The sequence below is a fragment of the Macaca mulatta genome, chromosome 3 (assembly GCF_049350105.2).
Source record: "Macaca mulatta isolate MMU2019108-1 chromosome 3, T2T-MMU8v2.0, whole genome shotgun sequence".
Classification (NCBI taxonomy): domain Eukaryota; kingdom Metazoa; phylum Chordata; class Mammalia; order Primates; family Cercopithecidae; genus Macaca; species Macaca mulatta.
This window is the reverse complement of record NC_133408.1, coordinates 110,501,798-110,524,076: the sequence shown is the minus strand read 5'-3', so window position 1 is coordinate 110,524,076 and position 22,279 is coordinate 110,501,798. Positions and strand designations below refer to the sequence as shown.

The window sequence follows — 22,279 nt, the reverse complement described above, 5'->3', positions numbered from 1 at the left end:
ACTGTCATTCAGCCTTTGTTGTTCCATTTCTAGAGCACAGGCAAATTGACTTAGCATAATTCTTAAGGGCTTTAGGATTTTCAGAATAGTAAGTTAGCATTGGCTTCAACTTAAAGTCACCAGCTACAGTAGCCCCTAACAAGAGAATCAGCCTGTCCCTTGACACTTTCAAGCCAGGTATTGACTTTTCCTCTTCAGCTATCAGAGTCTAACTAGCATCTTCTTCCATTAGAAGGCTGTTTCATCTACACTGAAAATCTGTTGTTTAGTGTAGATGCTTTCAACAGTGATCTTAGCTAGATCTTCTGGAGAACTTGCTGTAGCTTCTGTATCAGCACTTGCTCCTTCACCTTGTACTTTTATGTTACGGAGATGGCTTCTTTCCTTAAACCTTCTGAGCCAACCTCCGTTAGCTTCAAACTTTTCTTCTGCAGCTGCCTCCTCTCAGCCTTCATAGAATTGAAGAGAGGTATAGTCTTACTCAGGATAAGGCTTTAGCTTAAGGGAATATTTTGGCTGGTTTGATCATCTATTCAGACCATTCAAACTTTCTCCATATGTTCACTGGAGTATCAATTTTAATTTCTTTCACAATTTTTTCCTCTGCATTCAGAATTTGGCTAACTGGTGCAAGAGGCCTAGTTATAGCCCTGTCTTAGGTTTTTGACATGCCTTTCTCACTAAGCTTCATTTCTAGCTTTTGATTTAAAGTGAGGGTTGTGTGACTTTTTCACTTGAACACTTAGAAGTCATTGTTGGGTTAGTAAATGGCTTAATTTCAATATTGTGTGCATGAGGAGAGGGAAAGAGATGGAAGAATGGCTGGTTGGTGGAACAGGCAGAACATATGCAACATTTATAAATTAATTTGGCTGTCTTATAATGATACAGTTCATGGCATTCCAAAACAACTGCAACTGTAACATGAAAGATCACTGATCACAGATGACCAAAACAGATATAATAACAATAATGTCCTCACATTTCAATACCAACATTGAATGTAAATGGCCTAAATGCTCCACTTAAAAGATACAGAACTGCAGAATGGATAAGAACTCACCAAGCAACTATCTGCTGCCTTTAGGAGACTCACCTAACACATAAAGATGCAAATAAAGGGGTGGAAAAAGGCATTTCATGCAAATGGACACCAAAAGCGAGCTGGGGTAGCTATTCTTATATCAGACAAAACAAACTTAAAAGCAACAGCAGTTAAAAGAGACAAAGAGGGACATTATATAATAGTAAAAGGCCTTGTCTAACAGGAAAATATCACAATCCTAAATATATATGCACCTAACACTGGAGCTCCCAGATGTATAAAACAATTACTAATAGACCTAAGAATAAGATAGCAACACAATAATAGTTGGGTACTTCAATACCCCACTGACAGCAGGAGACAGGTCATTAAGACAGAAAGTCAAAGAAACAATGGATTTAAACTACACCTTGGAACAAATGGACTTAACAGATATATACAGAACATGTCATCCAACAATGACAGAATACACATTCTATTCAACAGTGCATGGAACTTTCTCTAAGATAGACTGTAGAACAGCCATAAAATGAGCCTCAATAAATTAAGAAAACTAAAATTATATTAAGCACTCTCTCAGACCACAGTGGAATAAAACTGGAAATCAACTCCAAAAGGAACCTTCAAAACCATGCAAATACATGGAAATTAAATAACCTGCTCCTGAATGAGCTTTGGGTCAAAAACGAAATCAAGATGGAAATTTAAAAATTCTTCAAACTGAATGACAATAATGACACAACCTATCGAAACCTCTGGGATTTAGCAAAGGTGGTATTAAGAAGAAAGTTCATAGCCCTAAATGCCTACATCAAAAAATCTGAAAGAGCACCAACAGACAATCAAAGGTCACACCTAAGGAACTAGAGAAACAAAAACAAACCAAACCCAAACCCAGCAGAAGAAAGGAAATAACCAAGATCAGAGCAGAACTCAATGAAATTGAACCCCCCACAAAAAAAAATACAAAAGGTAAATGAAATAAAAAGCTGGTTCTTTGAAGAAATAAATAAAATTGATAAACCATTAGCAAGATTAACCAAGACAAGACGAAAGAAAATCCAAATAACCTCACTAATAAATTAAACAGGAGATATTACAATTGACACCACTGAAATACAAAAGATCATTCAAGGCTACTATGAACACCTTCACACACATAAACTAGAAAAACCTAGAAGAGAGTGATAAATTCCTGGAAAAATACAATCCTCCTAGCTTACATCAGGAAGAATTACATACCCTGAACAGACCAATAACAAGCAGTGAGATTGAAATGGTAATTTAAAAATTAGTAACCAAAAAAAAAAAGTCCAGGACCAGACGGATTCACAGTAGAATTCTACCAGACATTCAAAGATTTAGTACCAATCCTTTTGACACTATTCCACAAGATAGAGAAAGAAGGAACCCTCCCTAATTCATTCTATGAAGCCAGTATCACTCTAATACAAAACCAGAAAAGGATATAACCAAAAAAGAAAACTACAGACTGATATCCTTGATGAACATAGATGTTAAAATCCTTAACAAAGTACTAGCTAACCAAATCCAACAACATATCAAAAAGATAAACCACTATAATCAAGTGGTTTGCATAACAGGGATGCAGGGATGGTTTAATATACACAAGTCAATAAATGTGATACGCCACATAAACAGAATTTTTTAAAAATCACATGATCATCTCAACAGCTGCAGAAAAAGCATTTGACAAAATCCAGCATCCCTTTATGATTAAAACTCTCAGCAAAATTGGCACAGAAGGGACGTGCCTTAATGTAATAAAAGCCATCTATGACAAACCCACAGCCAACATAATACTGAATGGGGAAATGTTGATAGTGTTCCCTCTGAGAACTGGAACAAGACAAGGATGCCCACTCTCACCACTCCTCTTCAACATAGTACTGGAAGTCCTAGCCAGAGCAATCAGACAAGAGGAAGAAAGTGCATCCAAATCAGTAAAGAGGAAGTTAAACTGTCACTGTTGACTGATGATATGATCGTTTACCCTGAAAACCTTAGGGACTCCTCTAGAATGCTCCTAGAACTGATAAAAGAATTCAGCAAAGCTTCCAAATACAAGATTAATATACACAAATCAGTAGCTCTTCTGTACAGCAACAGCGACCAAACAGAGAATCAAAACAACTCAACCCCTTTTACAACAGCTGCAAAAAAATAAATAAATAAATAAAATACTTAGGAATATACCTAACAAAGGAGTCGGAAGACTTACAAGGAAAACTACAAACTACTGTTGAAAGAAATCATAGATGACACAAACGAATGGAAACACAGCCCCTGCTCATGGATGGGTAGAATCAATATTGTGAAAATGACCATACTGCCAAAAGCAATCTACAAATTCAACACAATTCCTATCAGAACACCACCATCATTCTTCACAAAATTAGAAAAAACAATTCTAAAATTCATATGGAACCAAAAAAGAACCTGCACAGCCAAAGCAAGACTAAGCAAAAAGAACAAATCTGGAGGCATCACACTACCTGATTTCAAACTATACTATAAGGCCATAGTCACCAAAACAGCATGGTACTGGTATAAGAACAGGCACAGAGACCAATGGAGCAGAATAGAGAACCCAGAAATAAACCCAAATAGCCAACTGATCTTCGACAAAGCAAACAAAAACATAAAGTGGGAAAGGACACCCTTTTCAACAAATGGTGCTGGGATAATTGGCTAGCCACATGCAGGAGAATGAAACTGGATCCTCATCTCTCACCTTATACAAAAATCAACTCAAGATGGATTAAGGGCTTAAACCTAAGACTTGAAAATATTAAAATTCTAGAATACAACATTGGAAAAAGCCCTATTAGACATTCGCTTAGGCAAGGATTTCATGACCAACAACCCAAAAGCAAATGCAATAAAAACAAAGATAAATAGCTGGGACATAATTAAAGAGCTTTTGCATGGCAAAAGGAACACTCAGCAGAGTAAACAGGCAACCCACAGAGTGGGGGAAAATCTTCAAGATCTATACCTCTGACAAAAGACTAATACCCAGAATCTACAATGAACTCAAACAAATCAGTAAGAAAAAAACAAAAGATCCCATCAAAAAGTGGGCTAAGGACATGAATAGACAATTCTCAAAAGAAGATATACAAATGGCCAAATAACATAAGAAAAAATGCTCAGCATCACTAATGATCAGGGAAATGCCAACCAAAACAACTATGCGATACCACCTTACTCCTGCAAGAATGTCCATAATCAAAAAATCAAAAAACAGTAGATGTTGGCGTGGATACAGTGAACAGGGAACACTTCTACATTGCTGGTGGGAATGTAAACTAGTACAGCCACTAAGAAAACAATGTGGAGAGTCCTTAAATAACTAAAAGTAGAACTACCATTTGATCCAGCAATCCCACTACTGGGGGAAAAGAAGTCATTATTCAAAAAAGATACTTGCACGTGCATGTTTAAAGCAGCACAGTTTACAACTGCAAAATCGTGTAACCAATCCAAATGCCCATCAACCAATGAATGGATAAAGAAACTGGCATATCTGTGTGTGTGTGTGTGTGTGTGTATATATGTATAATTGAATACTACACAGCCATAAAAAGGAATGAATTAACAGCATTTGCAGTGACCTAGATGAGATTGGAGACTTTTTTTTTTCTAGACAGAGTTTCACTCTTGTTGCCCAGAGGAGTGCAATGACGTGGTCTCGGCTCACTACAACCTCCACCTCTCGGGTTCAAGTGATTCTCCTGCCTCAGCCTCCCAAGTAGCTGGGATTGCAGGTGCCCACCACCATGCCTGGTCAATTTTTGTATTTTTAGTAGTGGTGGGGTTTCATCATGTTGACCAGGCTGGTCTAGAACTCCTGACCTCAGGTGATCCGCCCACTTTGGTCTCCCGAAGTGCTGGGATTACAGGCATGAGCCACCGTGCCCGGCCTTGGAGACTATTATTCTAAGTGATGTAACTCAGGAATGGAAACCAAACATCATATGTTCTCACTGATATGTGGGAGCTAAGCTATGAGGATGCAAATGCATAAGAATGATGGACTTTGGGGCCTTGGGGGAATGGTGGGAGGGGGGCGGGGATAAAAGACTACAAATACGGTGCAGTGTATACTGCTCATAAATCACCACTAAAGAACTGACTCATGTAGCCAAATACTACCTGTACCCCAATAACTTATGGAAAAATAAAATTAAAATAAAATTAAAAAATGATAATAAAAGTTTGACATATTTAAGGAATTACCAAAAGGTGAAACAGAGACACAAAGTGAGTATATTTCATTGGAAAATGCCAATGATTAAGATTTGCTTGATACAGGATTGCCAAAAACTTTCAGTTTGTGAAAAAGTGCAATAAAATGAGGTATGTCTGTATATTCATAAAATTATGCAACCATCCCCACTATTTAATTCTAGAATGTTTTCATCACCCCAGAAAGGAACTACATATCCATTAGCAGTCACTCCCCAGCTCTCTTTCTTCCCACAGCCCCTGGTAAACACTATTTTGTGTTTCCATGGAATTTCCCTGTTGGGTCATTTCATATAAATGAAATTATACATGATGTGGCCTTTTGTGACTAGTTTCTTTCACTTAGCATAGTATTTTCAAGTTTTATTTATATTGTAGACTGTATTAAAAGTTTTTCCTTGTTACACCCAAATAATATTCCATTGTATGAATACATTTTATTTATACATCCATTGATGGATATTTGTGTTGTCTCCATCTTTAGGTTATTATTAATAGTGCTGCTATGAACATTCATGTACAAGAATTTCTGTGGATATGTTTTCATTTCCCTTGGGTATAAACATAGGCATGACTGCTGGGTATTATGGTAACTCGATGTTAAACATTTTGAAGAGCTGCCACTCTGTTTTTCAAAGTGGCCGCACCATTTTACATTCCCATCAGTTTTATATTTCTCCATGTCTTTGTTGTTATCTTTTTTATTAATGCCATTCTAGTGAATACGAGGTATTAACTTATTGTGGCTTTGGTTTTTATTTCCCTAGTGAATAATGACGTTGAGCTTCTTTTTCACGTGCTTCTATTTGTAAATCTTATTTGGAGGAATGTCTATTCAGATCCTTTGTCCATCTTTTAATTAAGTAGTTTGTCTTTTTATTATTGGGTTGTAAGAGTTCTTTATATATTCTGGCTACAAGTCTCTTATTGGATATATAATCTACAAATATTTTCTCCCTGTGGATTGTTTTTTCAGTTTCTTGACAGTGCTCTTTGAAACACAAAATTTTCAATTTTGATTAAGTCTAATGTATCTATTTTTTTCTTTGGTTCTTTGTGTTTTTGGTGTCACATATAAGAAACTATTGCCTAATCAAAGTTTATTAAGATTTACTCCTATGTTTTATAGCAGGGGACCCCAACCCCTGGGCCATCAATGGTACTAGTCTGTGGCCTGTTAGGAACCAGGCTGTACAGCAGGAAGTGAGCGGTGGGTGAGCAAGTATTACCGCCTGAGCTCTGCTTTCTGATTGTTTGTTTTGTTTTTTGAGACAAAGTCTCACTGTGTTGCCCAGGCTGGACTGTAGTGGTGCGATCTTGGCTCACTGCAACCTCTACCTCCCAGGTTCAAGTGATTCTCATGCCTTAGCCTCCCAAGTAGCTGGGATTACAGGCACACGCCATCACACTGGGCTAATTTTCATATTTTTAGTAGAGACAGGGTTTCACCATATTGGTCAGGCTGGTCTCAAACTCCTGGCCTCAGGTGATCCGCCCACCTCAGCTTCCCAAAGTGCTGGGATTACAGGCGTGAGCCACCGCACCTGGCCTTGCTGTCAGATTAGCAGTGGCATTAGATTCTCATAGAAGCACGAACCCTGCTGTGAACTGTGCATGTGAGGGATCTAGGTTGTGCTCCTTATGAGAATCTGACTAACGCCCAATGATCAGAGGTGGAACAGTTTCATCCCGAAACCATGCCACTCGCAGCCATTCGTGGAAAAGTTGTCTTCCACGTAACCAGTCACTGGTGCCAAAAAGGCTGGGGACCACAGTCTTACGAAATTTTGGTGAAGATTATCTGGGATAATGTATGTAAATTCTGGGCATGTAACTATCAGTGGGAAGTAATATCTGATATTGTCACTCAGACAATTCCTCCAGGCTTCCACCTCATCTAATTTCTTCCACCTTCATCTAATTTATCTGGTATCCACCTCTACCACACCCTCTGGATTTGCCTCTTGGTTGGACTGGCTCTGGCTTTGATTTCAGACTCTTCAGTTTCAAGCAAGTGATGCTGACAGTTGCTTAGCTCAACTGACTGTCCAGGAGGGGGCATCAGACAACAAGAAGAGAAGTCCCTAGAAAAGACAGCTTTAATCAAATAATACTGCCATTCATTGAAAACCTGCTACGTGGCTTCCTCTTTATGGGCATTATCTCTATTCTCTAGAATAACTGTGGGCAATTGAGTACAGTATTACTACCATGATATAAAATGGGAAACTGATTTTCTAAGTTTAGTAACTCTCCTAACATTTTCCAGTTTAGTAATTGATGAGGTGGGATTTGACTGACTATAAAGCTTCTACTATTTCTTTTATACCACCAATCTCCATCTTACAGGGCTACAAAAAATCCTGAAGCAAGCATCGGAACTGGCCTCTATCTTTAGTAATTCTAAATAACATTAAAATGTGTTTAGAGCATTAAAATGTGTTTAACAAAATGTGTTAAGAGAATATGTCCTGGACTTACGGGACAAACTAGAAATCAAGCTTCCAGACCTCAGGACCAACAATATAAATTAGAATGCAAAACACAAACAAGCAACATACCCAGAAGGTAGTTATGAAGTAATAATGACTTGATAAAGTTAACATCATACATTCTGATACTTCATTGAAATTTTCTCCTCTGGGCTGGTCTGTGATGTTTTTAAACATCTAAACTATGGCTTAACTTCCATGAAGCTTGAACCTGACCAATTTCTTTAAGGCACTGTAGTTACAACTTGAGTATCATTCACCCAGGGGACAGTTAGTATTATTTTCTCAAAATGTTGTCTGGGTCTATCTGCAGCAGAATCCCCTGCTATGCTTATTAAAATGTACACTTCAAAGCCACTCCTTTCATTTACTGATGTCTACGCTGGTGCCTGACATGCTGTATTTTTAAGCAGCTGTTCATTAAACAGCAAGAAACAGTTATTGCCTCACCATTGGACTTCCCTTTTTGCCATTAAGAAACAGAATCTCCCCTTTAAGTTCTGCCTCTCTTACCATGAGTCCTAAACATTATAAAAGCAAGAGTTTATAAAGTTAGTCAAATTTCTATCATTTGGCACATAGTGATAATAACAGCTAACACTTTCAGAGGACTTATTGTGCTCCAGGTACTAGTCTAAGTCCTTTACCTATGTATTAGCACACTAAATCCTCACAACTGTCTCCTGTTGTTGATTCTATTAACTTTAAATCTGTTATACAAATGAGGAAACAGACAGGTTAAGACTTGCCCAAGGTCAAGTAGCTTGAAATTGACAGAGTCAAAACTCGAACCCACAGGCAACCTGATTTCAGAGTCTAAGCTTTTGAATATTATAATTATTCTCTTTGAAAAATGATTTAATGGCAAAAGATTTGAAAAAACAAACTGATATATTCATCACTAGGGGAATGGTTAAAGAAATTATGATTCCTCCAACGAAACGCAGCTGTGAAAAAGTAAGAGCTGAAAGGCAAGGTACAGAATGTGTATAACATGCTGACTTTGTTTAAAATAAATCTTTTTTCAAATTGAATTTTGGATCTGTATTAGAAGTTTAGTTTTTGTTATACGAGGTAAAAAATTTTCCCAATTTGTCATTTAACTTTTTATGTACTTATGGTATAATTTGCTATGCAAAAGTTATCTTTAATTTTATGTACTTTCATTATTTATTTCATGGTTTTTGGATTTTGAGTCATCATTAGAAAGAACTCCTCCACTTCAAGGATACAAAGTAATTATCCTAATATTTTCTTCTGGTGCTTTCAGGATTTCTTTCTAAACATGTGATTTTTCATGTATGTTAAGTTTACTGTGATATACAGGTATGAACAAGCTCATTATTTGTCGCAACACCCAGTATTAAGTTGCCCTCTTTGCCCCACTAATTTCAGTTGTCCTTTTTATCATGAAGTAAATTTTCTTATGTATTTTGGATTATTTCTGGACTTATTTTGTCCCTTTGAGGACCACGTTTTTAGTTTATGAGGCAGCCAGAAGCATTTATTTTTGTACTCAAGTATTATTTTAGTCCTGGAGATAAATTTATGGCCTGTTTAATGTACCATGTTATTGCTGACATCCCTTATCATCCTAGGGAAGTTACAGAAATAATGAACAGTAGTTTTACAGCGATGGCTTCAGCAGAAAACAGATCTAGAGAAGCACTGTCCCTGAGGATAGCGCATTGAACCCCTCACCTGCTGAGATTTTCAAATTCGTATCATTCTGTCTGCTCAACTCTGCAAGTACCTTTCATCTTCCTTTGGGAAGCAGCAGGAATGAGGATTAAGGTTAAATTCCCATTGTCTGTGGTCCAAAGAGAAAGCATACTACCACTGTCTGTTCATATTATTGCCATTGTGTTAAAGTGCAGAACTAAAAGCAAACTTTCCAATTCTTCATACTCCTAGCTTGGTGGGTGTGTCTGCTGAAGGCACCCAGGATCTGCCTATATTCCCCAGAAAGCACATCAAAATAGCAGCTTGACTCTCCTGAGAATGGAGACTCCCTATCAGACTCACAGTCTCAAGTTACCAGCTCATAGTGGATAAGGCGGTGTGAGAGCTAGTCACAGTCTGAATATGATTTGGCCAGTGCTCTTGGCTCAATCCCTGCTCCATGTTAAGCTGCAATAACCACAGGTGGAATGCATGTTTGTGCCCTCCAGGTCTGAACAGCTGGAAGAAGCCCCGCCCCCACCCCCACCCCCCAACACAAATTAAATTAGGAGGTGTAAAATGCTGGGGGAAGAAAAACAAACCAAGATGACAAAAACAGGTGCCAAAAGGCATTTGTTCACAATCCCATCACAGTTTCATTTTTTTTGTGTATGATTAGCAGCTCAGCTGCCTTAGGGCACATTTCATACTTCTTTGATCTTTTAATGTCTTGAAAAGAAAAAGAAACAGCTACTGATGAAAGATATTCCAAGAGAATAGCAGGCTCTGTTCTCCAACAATCTCAAAAGCTTAACTATCCTGCTCTGTGGACAGATTTAAAGACTGTGTCTTTTAGAAACCAATCTCTTCAAGAACTAGCTGAACAGTAGAAAACAACTGTCCGTTTATTGTTATTTTCCAATTTATTGTCAGAGGATTATCTGTTAATGAGCCTTAGCTTATTTGAAAGACTTAAGGAAGCTAGAAACTTTCACAGTAGCACTGATTAGTTTGTCATAGTCTGAAGTAACTCTCTCGTACCTGATGATTCATAAATTCTAAATAGGAGACCAAAGGGGCAGCAGTTGTAAAGAGAACAGCCACACAGCCCCATTGCACAATAAGCTTTGTCAGCACAGCCTATAGATAAACACTGGGTTGCAATATAGCCACTAATGACTGGTTCTCTCCCTTGTTCATCCACCCTTGGGGACCTACAGGTGCCTTAAATTCTCCCTAAATTGTTCTAGAAGACCTTCTGTGTTCCTTAGCCTGGTCTTCTTGACTACCCCCCCTTTTTTTTTTTTAACTCTCATCTGCTAAGTTTTGTGCCGATTAATACCTGTAAAGGTACCACCATGACTGTTAAAGCCCTCACTGTCACATTTCTGTGCCCAGATTGTAAAGCCATAAGTTCCATGCCAAGTTCCTGACATCTTGTGCTCTCAATGTCCTAGATTTATTCATTTTCGACCTTATCTTTCGTTATACCCTTTACCTTCAGACACACAGCAGAAACAGGATTTGAGGACCATCTAAATGAGTGATAGACATCCCCTTCCTGACCTACTATTGTTGAATGCTCTTCCAACACAGTGCATGCCATTCCAAGTTTCTCAGTCCCTCCTGCCAATGGTGCCTGGCCAGCCTGTGGCATCAGTCCTCTAGACTTGTCTTAGTCTTGGGACAAACTTCTGTAGGTCTTCCTTCTAGTAAAACATTGAGATACAAAAACTTTGAAACTGTTATTTCTTCTTGAAATTAGCATTCTGAATGTATCATCCTTAAGCATTCTGAATGTATCATCCTTAAAGTTTCATCTCTGATAAATATTACAAGTCATCTGGATTTCTTTCCAAGTCATTGGAGGGGAACAAGAATTGATAAGACAAAGAAAATGAATTCATGCTTGTCACTGTATAGAAACAGACCCACTAATTGATATGAAGCATTAATAATGCCTTACATGTCCTATGTCCAGTTTCCAAGGAGTCATCCCCTTAAGTGTTATGTACTCAGAGCTCCCACATTCATGAATCAGTCAACCACATATGCTCGTATCTCATGAGCCACTGGTTTTACTGTCCTAACCATTTGCTCCCATTGTGATTCACAGTCCAGTCTCTTTGCTTGCAAACTTGGCTTTCCACCCAGTGGCTCTCTTCTCTCACTATTTGGAGGCAGAATTACATAGTGATTAAGAGCAACTTGGGGCCGGGCGCGGTGGCTCAAGCCTGTAATCCCAGCACTCTGGGAGGCCGAGGCGGGCGGATCACGAGGTCAGGAGATCGAGACCATCCTGGCTAACACGGTGAAACCCCGTCTCTACTAAAAAAAAATACAAAAAACTAGCCGGGCGAGGTGGCGGGCGCCTGTAGTCCCAGCTATTCGGGAGGCTGAGGCAGGAGAATGGCGTAAACCCGGGAGGCGGAGCTTGCAGTGAGCTGAGATCCGGCCACTGCACTCCAGCCCGGGCGACAGAGCGAGACTCCGTCTCAAAAAAAAAAAAGAGCAACTTGGAATTCTGGTGCCAAGTCTCGACTGTGTGACTGTGCACAGATGATGTACCCTGCCCCTGTAACTAAGTCTCTCCAGCTATAGAATGGAGATAATAATAATAATAATACTTAAATCTTTGGGGGTTTTAAAAGGATTTAAAGCACTTCAAATGTCAAGCACTCATTAATTGTTAGCTAGGATTGCTATTATTCAGGGAAAGGCATATCATCCATCAATAAAGAACAGCCTCATGAATCAAACTCTGAAGGGCCACTCTGAAGTAGAGGGTTAGAAGATAGAATGTAAAAGTGCCTAATTATTTTTTATAAGTTGTAAGCTGACTCGTGGTAAGCTTATCTCCATGACTGCAGCCCAACAGAAATAAATTAAGTAACTCTGTAAATGGAAGGCTGTATCAATGCACTTCACAGCACCAAGACCAAAGGATGGGCTCTAAGTACCAGCTGGCAGATGAACTAAAGAAACAGAAACTATTTTTTTTTAATGCTAATTTGATGCTGTTTTATTTATATAAGAAAATCCTCAATGTAATCTGCAAGCTCAGCAATAATTCAAGAAATACAAATAGCTCTGCAAAAGAATGTGTGGACATCATTTATAAAGCTTAACTTCTAATGAGTGAAAAGTTTCCTAAGAAAAACAAATGACTTAGGCTAAAAGGAAAATAACTCCTAAAGCAACACATCCAAGGAGAAGAGCCAGGATCCAGAATCTTGCTGGGTCCCACGTCTGCCAGAGCTCTGCTTGTCAATGGTTCCCAGGTGCCTAAGATGTGTTCTGTTCTCCAGACACCCGGCACACCAAAGCTGTTCTGCTGAACTGAGAATTCATTATGATTTCATTTCTGGGCTACAATCTTGGCTACATGGAGTCAGTGCCCTGTGACTCCAAGGTTTTGCAGTGATTTGGGGAAAGCCCCTCTTTGAGACACTGCCCTCTGTGTTATTATTCCTTACTCATCACTGGAGCAAGGTTATTTGACCAAGTTTTTATTCCAGACTCCCTTTCACTTCCCTTAGGACACATTGTCTTCCAGAGGGTTCATAGGGCCTCTCCATAAGTCAACTATATGTACGCAAAAGCATCTGAATCCTAGAATGGGCACAGCTGAGGCTCAAGCTAGCCCCTGCCCTGGAATGATTTTATCAGTGAATAGGGTCACTTAGCCAGTGAGTTACAGAGATAGTATTTTAGTCAGGAGACTCTTATTCTAATGCCCCTTTTCTTTTTATTTCCCTCACTGCACGTTTACTCACTCTGTGAAAGAGCTCAGGTCAGTTACAAGTAGAAGTAGCCAGGAAGGGACAGGGTCTCACCACAACTAATAAAGGAGTATCTTTCCAACAATTAGTCTTCAGCAGAGGGAATTAGTGAATTCCTTAAAAGCTGTTTTCTATGCACCAAATTCAGACAAGTGGAGTTTTGGTGGGATGTACTTCTGTTGTAATAGGAACCAAGACCTGGTGTCTAATCGTCAGGATATTATTAATTGCATGATTGTAAGTATCATTTAAACAGACTCCTCAGAGGGAACTCATAATTCTATTGCAAATGTTTCCTACGTAAAATGGAAATAACTATCGCTTACTCATGTATGTATACTCAGAACTTCTGAATGGTATTTCTGGATTTTAAGACATGCATTTGAAAATTATCTTGATTTCCTTCACCCAAAGGATGATTTTGCTTTTCCTGTTGCCCTTGTAACATCTATTGGACAGGAGTCTGCCACACTTGGGCTGCTGGCCATGACTATGACATCTCTCCATTAGAAATCTCCTTGCTTGTGATGTTCTAGGAGAGAATCAGTGGCAGGCATCCATATTCCATACCATAAAGCACTGCCATGGCTGATGGGACAAAGAATGGCTCCTGATCCAAAGATGACTTCTGAGGTGCTCCATACTGAAATCTCCACCCAACAGAAATGCCCTAAACTGGATGTTGACTGGGTAAATCAATCAAATCCTCTCTCCTGGATTGAGCACAAAGAGAAAAAGTAATGAAAAAAATTCCAGAAATGTAGGACACCACTAAGAGAATATCTGGGTAACAGAGTCCCAGAAAAAGTAAAGGAACCAAAAACAAGAAATAGGTAAAGATAATTTTCCAAAAATAATAAAAGACACAATACTGTAGACCCAAGAAACACAACTGTGAGAAAGATGAAAATACACATGTGCACAGGAGCATGTGCTTACAGACACACACACTCCCCTAGACACATCATAGTCAACCTATAGTAAAACAAGGATTATTGAAGGCACCTAAAAAATTAGAATAATAGAAAAAAAGGTGCAATACATACAAAAAAAGAGAAAAGAATTACAGCAGACTTCTCTAACAAAACCAAGCAAGGCAAGCAATGGAGTGATAATTTTAAAAAATCATTGACTATTTTTAAGTACAGTTTTAGATTTACAGAATAATTGAGAGTACAGAGTTCCATATATCTAAACCATCCCCCTCCTCATTCCCCATCCTCAGTTTTTCCTATAATTAAAATCTTGCATCAATGTGATACAATTGTTATAACTGCTTAAGATAATTAATGTAATTATAATAATTACATAATATAATGATTGCATTATTAGTAACTATAGTCCATCGTCTACACTAAGGTTTATTCTTTGTATTGTACAGTTCTGTGGGTTTTGACACAAGCCCTAATGACATGTATCCACCATTTTGATTTCATTCAGAATAGTTTTCCCCCATCCCTCCCTTCTCTCTTCCCAAGTCCCTGCAACCACTGACCTTTTTACAGTTATGGAGTGGCATATACCAAGTACTGAAAAAAAGTATAGTCAACACAGAATTCTATGCACAGTGAAAATATTGTTCAAAAATGAAGGTGAAATAAAAACTTATGGGCAACAAAAACTGAGAGAAGTCAAAGGCAGCAGACATGTCCAACACTGAATGTTAAATTAAAAATTTTCTGGCAGGCGTATTATTACCAGATAGAAACTTGGATCTGCACAAAGAAATAAAAAGCATTGGAAATGGTAAAAATAAATGTAAATATAAAAGGTACTTTTCTTTTTTTTAATCACTTTTAAGAGATGCTTGACTAACATAAAATAAATAAGCTTATTATAGGGCTTATAGAAATACACCATTATAAGACTCTTCAGCTATAAATAAAGCTGTGTAATATTATTTTAAGGCAGCTGTGGTGAATTAAAGTTGTATATTTCAGATCTTAGAGAAACCACTCATTTTAAAAAGAAAGTAAAACTAATAATAACCCACTAGAGAAGATAAAATGGAATCATAAAAAATATTCAATACAAAAAAGATTAAAATGGGATAAAGAATAAATGGGACAAATATAAAGCAGTTACAGCAAGACAAATTTAAATTCGACCATATCAATAATTAAAAACAAATGGTTTAACTACATTTAACACATTAAAATGACCACATTTAATATATTACATTAATATAAAGTAAAAGGCAGAGATTTTTTTAAAACAAAAAAAGCAGCCGACTCTGTCTTGTCAACAAAAATACCTGTTAAAACAAGAGTCAACACACTACAACCCACTGGCTAACTCTAGCCGCACATATTTTTTTTAAGACCTTAAAGCAAAGAATGGTTTTACATATGTGACCCATAGTGTCTAAAATATTAGCTATCTACCATTTACGGAAAACGTTCGCCAACCCTGTCTCTCAACAATAAAGACACAAAGAGCTTAAAAGAAAAAGAATGAAAACGATACACTATTCAAACACTAAAGAAAGCTGGAGTGGCTTTACAAATATCAGATGAAGCAGACTTCAAAACAAAGAATATTACCAGGGATAAAGAAGAACAGTAAGCAATGATAAATTGGTCAATTCATCATATAGACATAAATATCTTATATATGTATACACCTAAGAAAAAGCTTCAAAAACATGACGCAAAATCTGACAGAAATAAAAGGAAACATAGATAGAATTATAATTTTAGTGGGAGACATCAGTATTCATCTTTCAGTAATTGAAAGACCAAAAAAAAAAAAAAAAAGTTGGTAAGGATATTAGTCTTAAATAGCACAATCAACCAGCTTGATGTAACCAACAATCACTGAACACGCTACCCAATAACAAGCAAAATATATATTCTTTTGACAAGACAGATCATATTCTAGGCTACAAAACAAACTTCAACACATTTAAAAGAAATCACATTAAGTGTGTTCTCCAACTAAAAAGGAATTAAACTACATATCAATAGAAAAATATGAAAAAAAATCAAAATATTTAGAAATTAAACAACACATTTCTAACCCATAGGACAAAGAAGAAATCAAATAGAAAAAGAATAACTTCTGAATTAAACTCTACTGAGCTTTACTGTCCAGAGTTCTTATTGGGGATTCATTACACAGGCACAACTGATTAGCCAGGTGACTGAATCCAATCTCAACTCTTTCTCCCCTCCTTAGAGGTCAGCTGGCTCAAAATCCCAAACTCTAATCACAGGTTAAATTTTCTGGGGGCCAGCCTCCATCCTGAGTCATCTCATCTTGTTACCATAAACTTGGGTAATCCAAGGGGCTCATGAATCAAACACATTCCTATTATGAGGGAAATTCCAAGGATTTACAGTCTCCCAACAATGAAAGAAAAAGCCCAAATTCTTTATTATGCAACAATGTTTATAGAAGCTTTATTAATAATCACCCAAACCTTGAAATAATCCAACTGTCCTTAAACTGGTGAATGGATAAAATTGTGGTAGATCCATACAATGAAATATTATTAACAATAAAAGAAACTATTGATACATACAATAACATAGATGAATTTAAGCATATGACCATTTTTTACACAGACATTGTAAATGGAATAACTATCAATACAGCATCATCTTATGAACTGTAGCATCAGAGAAACAAATGCTTTTTTATAAAGCCGTAATTTAGTTCAGTGTTTCACAGCCTTAGTGCTCTTGACATTTTGGACCATATAGTTCTTTACTGTGGGGAGCTATAGGATATTTAGCCTCATCCCTGGCCTCCATCCACAAAGTCACCAGTTGCAACGTCCCAGTTGTGACCATCAAAAATGTCTCCAAATATTATCAAATGTTCCATGACTGGTGAAATTACCCCCAGTTGAAAACTACTAATTTAGCTGAACACTTTTTTTTATATCTTCATAATCTTAAATGTTTTGTGGAAACAAAAATCTTACCTGACCTATTAAATCAGTGCATAAAATTTATGGCATTCAAATTACACTTTCCATAGAAAAACATATCAAAATTTTACATAAATTACAAACTTTAGAGTAATATTATTTTTCACATCAAGGCAAAGATATACAGTTGACTTAAATAAAAATTAACTTGTCTAAATTGTCCAAGTATTCACTTTGTTTAGTATTATTACCTGATGTTTTCCCACCATTTACATAATAAATAATAAAAACCTCATGTTTTTTAGAGCTGAGTAATTTTTGGTGATACATACTTGTACATATTTATGGAACATACGTGATACTTTACATGCATAGATTCTGTAATATCAAGTCGGTATTTGGACATCCAACACCACAAGTATTTATCATTTCTATGTGCTGAGAACATTTCAAGTCCTTACATCTACCTATTGTGAAATGTACAACACACTGTTGTTAAGCATAGTTACCCTACTCTACTACAGATTATAACTTATTCATTCTAAATGTATGTTTTTGCCCATTAACCAACCTTTCTTCATTGTCTGCCCCCAACACCCTCCCCACTGACATTCTTCCTAGCCTTTTATAACAATCATTCTACTTTTTACCTCCACGAAACCAACTTTTTTAGCTCCTACATATGAGTTGGGGGGCATATAATAGCTTTCTGTGGCTGGTTTATTTCACTTAATGACCTCCAGTTCCATCCATGTTGCTCCAAATTATGTGATTTCATTCTTTTTTATGGCCAAATAGTATTTCATTGTGTAAATATACTACATTTTCTTTATCTATTCATCCATTGGTGGACACTTAGGCTGATTCCTTATCTTTGCTATTGTAAAAAGTGCTGTATAAACATGGCGGTACACGCATCCCTTGGATATATTGATTTCCTTTCCTTTGAATAAGTACCCAGTAGTGGAACTGCTGGATCATATGGTAGTTTTATTAGTTTTTTGAGAAATTGCCACACTTTTTCCATAATGGCTATACTAATTTAGATTTCCATCAACAGTGTATGAGAGTTCACTTTTCTCTGTATTCTTCCCAGAATCTGTTATTTTCTGTCTTTTCAGTAACGGTCATTCTAACTAAGGTAAGATGACATCTCATGGTTTTGATTTGCATTTCCCTGATTAGTGATAATAAGCACTTTTTCATACACCTGTTGGTGATTTGTATGCTTTCTTCTGAAAAATGTCTATTTAGATCCTTTGCCCACTTCTTAACAGGATTAAAAACCTCTTATTTAAAAATACTGACAGTCTTAGGTTGTTTCCTGTTATTTGATAACATATGCATACATTTGTTTCTTGTAATCTAGCAATCAAGGCCATTAAATCATCACTAACTTCTTCTACCCACCTCAACTATTTGAAATTCCTTAAAGAGCCAACAAACTTACCCATTGACTTTTTTTTTTTTTTCACTTTCTCTCTGAAAATTATTTGGTTCTTACACAAGTCTTACTTTGTTTATGCCAATCGAAATAGGAGCTTGTGTTAAGCTGTTCTCGCATTGCTACAAATGAATATCTGAGACAGAGTAATTTATATAGACAAAAGGTTTAACTGGCTCATGGATCTGTGGGCTATTCAAGCCAGCATCTGCTCAGCTTCTGGGGAGGTCTCAGGGGACTTTTACTCATGGCAGAAGGTGAAGCAGGAGCAGGATTGTCACACAGTGAAAGCAGGAGCAAGAGAGAGGAGGGGGAAGTACCACATACCTTTTAAGCAACCAGGTCTCACATGAACTTATTCATCATCAAGGGGATAGTGCCGTGCCGTGCCGTGCCATGCCATTCATGAAGGATACGCCTCCATGATCCAAACATCTTCCACCACGCCCCACCTCCAACACTGGGGCAACATGAGATTTGGAGGGGACATAGAGCTCCATTAAATTTAAGACATTAAAATCTAATTTAGTACTTATCTCTGGAGAGAAGCAAAGGCATGCAAGTTTATCAACAAACGTATTTAGAAAATATTGTATAACTCATGATAAAATACTTTTATCTAACATTTGGGTACTCTGGAGGAGTTTAGTGCCAAATTTCTTTCCATTTCAGTATTTATGTATGTATGTTTTGTTTTTAAACACAAAACTTTTTCAGACCATCTGATTTGTGTTTGATTCATTTTCTTTTATGGGACATTTTTTCTTTTTTTAAAGAAACGATAAAGAAAACTCCAAGCTACTCAACACCCTTTAGGTTGCTTAGGAGGTCACGAATCTCCAGAAAAACCAGAAGTAATTTCCCCATTCAGTCTGCTGTCTCATTCCATTACACTTACATACTCATTAATATAATTTTTTTTAGAGGAAAATTCTTAAATCTGAAGTCTTTACAACTATGTAAAACTAATTTCAAATTTTTTACTTAAATCCCTGCATCACTCCCTCACATTTGATGGTTAATCTGTATTTTTAAATTAGATATCACCAGTAGTGCATAGAAGTGATAAATTTTTATGTCTAATTAATATCCATAATTTCCAGAAGTTGAGAGACCATAAAGTGGGTAAATGCCAGCTGCAAATACAAGAACTGTTACAAGTATAAACATCTGTAAAAAGCTTTTACAAGGAGAAGTCTTTTTTTTTCATTTACACACACACACTTTACAAGAAGTCTTTTATTTACACACACACACACACACAGAACTAGCAGCCTAAATTTAATAACTTCATCCTTCTTACAAAAATAAAGAATGAAACTCACCAACTTATTGGAGGAGAGAGATCAGAGACACAAAGGATAGCTGAAAGATGGCTTGCTTTCCAGCAAGCATGAAAACTATTTTCTTGAATACTTTTAAAGCTCATAGTACTGTGTAAACAAGACAAGGAACATGCCCAAGAAAGGGAGTTCTCTGGGCTTCTCAGTACAGGGGACCTTAACCTAATGGGCTAGAAAAAGAGAAAGGGAGGTTGAATTCCTTCCTTACAGCCAGACCCTGCAACACAGGTTCCAAGGATCTAAGCGCCCCCTGCCCTGGCTGATGCTCCCCGACTCCACCTCAACAGGACCCTAAGCCCACCGCACAGTTGAGCTGGACCAAGCTGAGGAGTTGCTGGAGCAGCAGCTGGAGCTGAACCAGGCCCTGCTGTAAGGGCAGGAGGGGGTCAGGGCTGAAGCTCTGGTGCTCAAGGTCCAGAAGCTGAAGAAAGAGATAAAGAGGCACAGATAGAGTCTGGGAGGAGACACCAAAGCTTCCCACCAGTGCCCACAGCACGCTCTATCCCTGGAAATACTGGGAACCAACCCCCAGGAGCCCCGGGATCAGAAACATCTGTCTCTTTCAGGCCAGATAAAGCAGAAGAGACCCCCACACAGGGCCAGCAATTGGTAGGTAGTAGGGGAGCCAGGACTCTGCAGTCTTAGTCCCATTGCCCCTGACCTCGCAGCAGGGCACCCAGGCCTTACAGTTTACCCTGGACCATGCCATAAAATAACCTCACCCCAAATACAATAAAACAAGAGAGCACCCACACATTGAAAAATAATAATAAAATAAATAAGACAAGGAACATGAAGGATTCTGCCACTGGCAGAAGAAACTGATCTAGGCTGCAACATGAACCACGTAATCATACAGGAGAGACAAGATATTGGCCTGACCAAGATGCCAGCTGATATCAAGAGTCTTGAAGACATGAAGACAATCAAGAAAGATAAATAGCTGCTTGGCAGAAAATTAGGTCAGACCACAGAAGTCAGCTCCCTAACAGTTTCCACCAATTGAGAAATAAAGTAGCTATGCACTAATCAAACTCAAAACAAGACTTGACCGAGACCCAGAAAAAGAGCCATGAGGAGGGGAAAGTAGAAAACAGTCAGCAAGTGTAAAGCCTCTAACTGTTGAATGAGGTCCATCCCTGGAGGCTAGGTGAGCCTGGATGTAAACAGCCAATGAGGCAAAACTGGCTCAAGAGGTAAGTCACCTGGGCATCCCAGTGGAACATCCACCTGTCAAAGGAAAACTCAGACAACAGCATTTAGGAAAGGAGTTTACTTGCAAAGAAGGCTGCAGGTGTTTGAGAACTTAAGATTTTAGGAGTGTTCCCATCAATTCCCAAAACTGATAAAAATGGCTCAGTAAGCCTAAACTGTACCAAAAATATGGCATATGTTGACCACAATTTTCTGAGAAAGAAATTCCATAAAGGAATTCTGTTACGTGCCAGGCAGAGGGTGCCTAAATAAACTGCCCTCAATAAAACCCCAGGCACCAAGTCTCGAAAGAGCTTCCCTGGTTGGCAACATTTTACAGGTGTTGTCACAACTCCTTGCTGTGGGAGTTAAGTTGCATCTTGTGTGACTCTACTGGGAGAGAACAGTTGGCAGCTGGAGCCTTGTTCCCCCAGACTTCGTCCATGCACTTTTTTTTGCTCTTGTTCTATATCCTTTTGCCATAATAAATCTTAGCTGTATGACTATATGCTGAGTTTTGTAAGTCCTCCTAGTCAATCACCAAGGGGAAAACTCCTAATACATAGTTTTATTGTTTCATTTCACTCTTGATGATATGTAAAAGATCATGTTTACCAATTTAAAATACCATCTTTAACACACATCTCACACACTCCATTGGTAAACCCATGGGTTAAGTTTCATTTTCACTCAGCTACTGCAAGTTTTCCTAAATCAAACATATTACCTGTCGTTACATATATGGGTCAATGTCTAGCACAAATATTTTATAAACTAAACTGTATGGCATTTCCTTCTTCCCCTTACATTTTTGAGTTACTATTCTTCTGGTCACATGAGCAAAATCTGTGGAAGTATCTTTCCCGCTTCTCATGAGATGTGCTCTATTATTCCTCACTGAAGTCATTACTCTGGTATTCAGAGCCAAATTCTACTCTTTAATATTTGCTATATAATCAGCTGTTAACTTTCCATCTTCACCCTTTTTCCATCTTTCCCTTTTCTTCCAAAAATTGAACTTTCCATTAAAATGGCAGGCAAGAAAAAAATCTTTGTGCTCCAAATCCACTGGGTTTTCTGTCCAGTTTACATTCCCTAACTAAAGACACTTCACCTTTTTTTCTCTCCTACTAAAGATTTTCCAAACTACATTCCGTGAGAACATCATCCT

At 37.8% G+C, this 22,279-nt stretch overlaps 1 protein-coding gene across 5 annotated transcripts in view; it reads right to left on the bottom strand.

Moving 5' to 3' along the window:
* The window catches only part of SNX13 (sorting nexin 13), a 177,517-nt gene that overhangs the window by 5,367 nt on the left and 149,871 nt on the right, over positions 1–22,279 (bottom strand). For 2 of the 5 annotated variants that reach the window (XM_077998035.1, XM_077998045.1), the window contains one exon: positions 18,620–19,031. The exons of 1 other annotated variant lie outside the window; for it this stretch is intronic. In XM_077998035.1, coding sequence (XP_077854161.1) covers positions 18,937–19,031 — 95 coding nt within the window. In that variant the 3' untranslated portion in view covers positions 18,620–18,936. Of the gene's footprint in view, positions 1–16,625; positions 19,032–22,279 lie in introns of those variants that run through there. 2 more of the 5 variants (XM_077998037.1, XM_077998038.1) reach the window with 2 other exon arrangements.